A 6,027-nucleotide genomic window follows, 5' to 3' on the forward strand; every position below is an offset into this window, starting at 1 on the left:
AAAAAGATCGGAACAATACAACCGTTTCTTTATTTCAACGAATCAAAAGCATGACTCCGTTTTTTAGCGTGTTTGCTTTCCGTGGTCGAAAAATCGCATCAAGAGCTGTATGAATTTGTTTACATTTTCATGAAATGATTTTAGTTTATAATCCAATATTTTGTTTCTAATTTCATCTTAAATCCATTGTTAAAGTAAAAATTTGTTCTATTGTAAGTTTGAACACAAATAAAACTAATTCGAACTTTAAGTTTTCGTTATATTTGACTCGATTCAATTCGTAAGAAACAAAGACTTCTGTTTTTAAAATTATGCCCCCCAAACCCTATACTATGTTATATGTAAAGGTGATATGAATAGATGTATTTATTGGATGTCAGATCCGTCGGGACTGTTGGGGCTCGAACCCGAGCTTCCGCCTTATTAGTGACCACCAATTGAACTACAATCTCAATAAAACAAGGGTTCTGGCAGTTACCAATTGAACTACAATCTCAAGAAAATAAGAGTTCTGGCAGTTTTAGCTTCGTATGCGATATTTATAAAGGTCATACATCCTAAGGTACGAGAAACATTCAATAGTGAAAGTAATAACAATATTAATGAACTATGGCCATTAAATATGTTGGAAGAAACAATAACCAAGAAAATGCCGAAATAAGATAAATATATGTTCTCAATTACCTGTGCAATAAGATAAACTAAAGAAAGCAAATGCTTCATAGTACTTCAAGAAACTAACCAGAAAAGGCAACCAGAATGGCTTCTATGTACACTCTAACCATCCATTTCAACCAACAAACACCATTGATCTAAGAAATTTCATAGAGTTCCAATAATTTAGTATTTTATCAAAAATCCCAGATATTTTTCACCATTTTCTCACTACTTCTTGATAGGATTATGGTGCTTGAAAATCCATTTCCAAACTCTGCGGCTTCTGCTCCCCCTCTTCCACCCCCTCTCATTCATCGTAATTCCACAAGATTCACCATTATCAAAAGCTCCATTGCCTTTCAGACTTGCAAGATTTGCAAAACCACCATGATCAGAAGATTCAGCTGCGGAGGATTCTTGCTTCGATTCGGGCAATAAATCAAGCTTTAGATCGATGAAAGCCGACTCATCCATGGCGCTGAATTCACTTTCTTTAACTGGAAAAACACAAGAAGTTTGGATACTGTGAGCCCTGTCAGGATCAGAGGGATTTTGAACAAAGTCCCTTTTAGTACCTATGAAATCAAGGCCATTTCCAGGACCAAATGCAGCTTTCAATCCACTTTTTCTTGGCTCCGATTGACTGAAAGGTTCACATTTCATTTCATGACCAAGAAAAATCCCACTCGTGACATCGGAAATCTTGGCACTCGAAAGGCCCAAATCGCTGCCTTCGTCAAGAAAACTGAACCTCTTCCCACCTCGGAGACTGCAGAGGGATCTTGATCTTGACACGATATCAGACAACCACATCTCACTTTTCCCGTCGCAAAATTCACCATTTTTGTCCACACCCTTGTTCCTTTTCCTCCTAAACAGCCTGTTGATCCTCCAAAACCCCCTACTTTTCTTAACTTCCACGCAACTACTGCTGCTCCGCCGCAGCATAATAACCTCCTCTGTTTTCTCAACTCTCTTCTTGGAACTCGAATGCTGATGATTTTGTTGGGACTGATCCGTTTTCTCGTTCTCTATCAGAAATGAGACCCTCCCCACACTCCCAACCTCCATCGTGCTGCAAGAATTGCGATACGAGGAAGAAATATCAGAGCAGGAACACGAAGAGAGGCGCTGTTCTCCACACTCGGAGCACACCAATTTCACCAATCTCTCTCTCAAACAGTACGCGCAGATCCCCACAGAAGAAGGGTTCGGGTGTTTCTTGCATGATATCTCCGATTCACAAAAGTCGAAGTTGTAAGAGAAATTGTGAACAGCGTCCACAGCTTTTCCCCTCTCTCTCATGGCTGGCTGGCTGGACTACCTTCTTCAAATGTGCAGAGAACAGAGCCCAAACCAGTAACAGACACGTTATTTAATGGGGTAAATTCGTGAATAACACTGAATGAATATAAATACCAAAAGTGAAAAAATTTCTGATCAAAAATTTTAAAATTTAAGAAAACCACTTGAAATTCAGGAGGCAAGAATGGAGTAAAGTTCACGTTATTTGATGGCAAAAGCAAGAGTGTGGAAGAAAATGAACGGGTGTTGTCCGTATATCTGCATCATCATTGTGTGGGGGAATGAAAAGTTTGAAGTGATTGAAAATTCACACACACACATCCCTCTTTAAAAGGAAATGAAAGGACAAGTCCTGTGATATTTCTGCTGCCCAAATTTCTGTGGGGGACTTCCCCTTTTATCTCTTTCTAGGTGTCGTGCTGGTTTAACTTTCCAAGATTTTCAGTTGACATTTCTTGACACTTTGATGGACTGTGCGTGGCTTCTTCTACTTGTTTTTGTAAGGATATGTTTATGACTCACGAATGGATTTATTTACAAAGTCCAACCAATGAATTGATTGAAAAAGACACTATTAAAATTTAGAGTAAGATTTTTTATTAGACGGTCTCACAAATCTTTATATGTGAGAGTAATATTTTTAGCATAAAAAATAATATTTTTTCATGGATAACTTAAATAAAAGATTCGTCTTACAAAATACAATCCGTGAGATCGTCTCTCATAAATTTTTGCATAAAACATAATTAGTATTTTATAACAGAAGATTTCTCCATTACTAGAATGAAATTCTTCCAATCCATCTCTATTTACGTTCTCCGATTTAGAGTATCAAATAAGAAGATGTCATAAATTACAAAAATATCATCCTCGAAAATTGTAAAAAGATCTTTCTGTATTTTTTTGGGGTCCATTTCATTTTTTGAATTTTTTATTAATTTTAGTGTTCAATTTTTTATATATTTTTTAAATTTATTTAAATTGTTTTATTTTTCGTTAATTAAATATAATTTTATTGTTTATAATTCATGTCAAATGAAAATAATGAACAAGATCATGATAAAAAATATATATCACATAATTTATTACAAACACTTATTAACGACTTAATTTAACTTGATAAACATGCAATATTTTTTGACATAGAAAAATAGACAATATTAAATGACATCATATTGAAATTGCGAGTGATGATCATGTCCGATTTCAAGAGTTTATTACACGCCATAGTCAAATAATAGATAAATCGGCTCAATGTGTACTTTGGATGCTCTTATCGACCATTTGTGGAAAGAGCAGCAGTAATTCGGATATTAATATTTTAAATGGTCAATTTGTGTGTTGTTCTTTAATTCATAGTGTTGTTTATGTTTGTCTTGATTTATATTTTATGTCTATATAATTAACGTTGTGTGTTGTTTAAGCTTATTGAATTAATTAAGTTCAGATGAACAATATATTATTTAATTACTTAATTATATATATGCGTGTGTGTTTGAAAACGAAAAAAATAGAGTATTTGATAATATTTAGATGAAATAGATTAGAGATCGCCTAATATTTAGCATGTAAGAAATCCACGTTAATATCTCGCAACAGTTTGTACAAAGCATTTCGGCTTATGACATAATTATCTTGGTCATCAATTATGATATATATCAAGAATATCAGTATATGTTTATTTTTTATAGTGTCTGTATTAGATCACGTTCAATTATGTGTGTAAGTAGATTAAATAAATTAAATTTTAATAAAAAAATACACAATTGTAAAAAATTCACATAGACAAATGCTTGAATTTTACAATGTACCAATTAGTAATTTTTTGAAAAAAATAAAAATTTCATTTTTAATTTTTTAAAAATATTTAAAATGATCAAATTAATCTGGCGGTTGATTTTCAACGTCCAGATGAATCCGGCCGTTCAAAATTTTTAATAAAATAAAAAAATAGTTGGCAAGCTTCATCGCAGTTTTTACCTTCTAGATTGTTAAAGTTCAATTTTAATTTATAATCATTATTTTTTTTTATCATTTTTTTGATATAGTGCTTATAAAATAGTAACATGATATCAACGCAACACAAATATGTGCAGTTTTCATATTAACATTGTTTATGAAAAATAATTAAAATTATAGTTAGACAAAGATATAGTATTAAATTTTCCATTTCTCATAATAAAAGCAAAAGAGTAAGGAACGGTTTGATCAATATCTCGGTCGAAAATGAATTTATGGCTCCCTACTTTAAAATTTTTAATATGTCAGTCGAAACTATTATTAAATTTTTTGTTCAATTCCACAAACGATGCATACGTATAAATACAGAAGCAAATTATCAATTGAAATTGAAAGCCTCTTAAAAAGTGTGGAAAATTCAAAATGATAGTAACCATTTAGGGGATACCAAATTTTTCTTCCAATTTTACCCTTATATGATACTAATATTACACTTTTTTTTATGTTTTTTAATTTCAAAACACTTTTATTTTTATTTTTTTATTTCAACAATTTAAATATCAATTTATTTCCTCCATAATTTGTCAAATTTCACTTTAGTCCATCTATAATGATAAAAAAAATTATACACACATATCGAATGTGCAGAACAACTAGTATATATTAAGTTTGAGAGGAGTTTTCGAACTTCGGTGACTATAACAAATCCTCCGGTTGAAAAATAGAATTAATGAAATAGAAAAACCATGATGGATGGCAACACGCAGCAAGGCACGCCGGATCCGATAAAAACATCAATCATAGTGTTAACCTGTGCATTGTCTCATTCAATGGGATTAATTTGGTTTTTACTCTAATCATTATGTTTCCAAATGGCCATGCACCAAAAAAATGTAAATAATTGCTCGCACTTGTATATTATTATTTAAATATTTGTCAAACGTTTAGTTATCAAAGTAAGTTTTTTGTGAGACGGTCTCACGAATCTTTATTTGTGAGATGAGTCAACCTTACCGATATTCACAATAAAAAATAATATCACTAGCATAAAAAGTAATATTTTTCATGGATGACTCAAATAAGATATCCGTCTCACAAAATACGACCCATGAAACCGTCTCACACAAGTTTTTGCTTGATAATTATTATTTGCTAGAAGCAATCCGATGAATAGAAACTCAAGTATTTTAACAAGTTAGACGAAGAAAATAGAAGAAAAAAAACACTTTTCCCAAGTTGGAGTATATTCGTACATCTAAAATATGTTTTTTTTTATGTAAAAAAACCCACTTATATGATAATATACAATGGAAAAAATGCTACAATTATCGAATCGATCGACGTATCAATCCTGAAATTTCACTAAACAAACTGAGATAGTCAACATTCAGGCAGCACCGTTGCCTTGCAGATCGGGCAAGCATTATTTTCTTGTAGCCAACGTTTGATGCAATCCGCGTGATACTCGTGGCTGCAAGCGAGAATGCGGATCAACTTGTCTTCGTCCTCGCACAGGTCCTGCTGGCACACCACGCAGATGTTGTCTTCCTGACCAGTTCTCCTCTTCTTCATGTAACTCGAATCTGTTTCCTCGCGTAACCTATTCGGCACGCAGCCGACGTCGGGTGCAGCAGTAGTTCGTTGAGGCCCACACATAGGGGGCCAGTCACGAGTCGCGAACACAGGCGGATGACGACGACCATCACGATCAGTACGGAGCTCCCTAGCCATGCCCAAATTACTATGATATATCTAGAACGGGCCGGGAGAAATTTGAAGACGTAACTAGAATGAAAAAATGACTTGTTTTACTCGAATCAATGGGAATTCTTCTGTTTCTTGCCTGATATTATTGTAATTTATTGATCTATTAATTAAGATATGTTCTTAATATATAACTAGAGTTGGTTTTGGATACTGAAATCTATCGGAAACGTGATCAAGTTTGGATTATGTAATCTTATATAATCTTACATATATATTCTTCCGACTGGTATTGTTTTTATGTGATTGTGGTATATTTTAAAATTCATCTTGTGATATCGCGATCAATTTTAAAAGTTGTCTTATTAATCATATACTTCACTCTAGATAATATCAGAAAGA

At 33.1% G+C, this 6,027-nt stretch overlaps 1 protein-coding gene across 1 annotated transcript; it reads right to left on the reverse strand.

Annotated features, from left to right (window-relative positions):
* Positions 1 to 636: 636 nt before the first annotated feature.
* On the reverse strand, positions 637 to 2,352 carry LOC142523237 (uncharacterized). The gene has a single exon (XM_075626930.1). The coding sequence runs from the start codon at positions 1,960 to 1,962 to the stop codon at positions 886 to 888; it is 1,077 nt and encodes a 358-aa protein (XP_075483045.1). The 5' UTR covers positions 1,963 to 2,352; the 3' UTR covers positions 637 to 885.
* Positions 2,353 to 6,027: the final 3,675 nt, after the last annotated feature.

This window comes from Primulina tabacum, chromosome 13 (genome assembly GCF_025594145.1).
Source record: "Primulina tabacum isolate GXHZ01 chromosome 13, ASM2559414v2, whole genome shotgun sequence".
NCBI classification, from domain to species: Eukaryota; Viridiplantae; Streptophyta; class Magnoliopsida; order Lamiales; family Gesneriaceae; genus Primulina; species Primulina tabacum.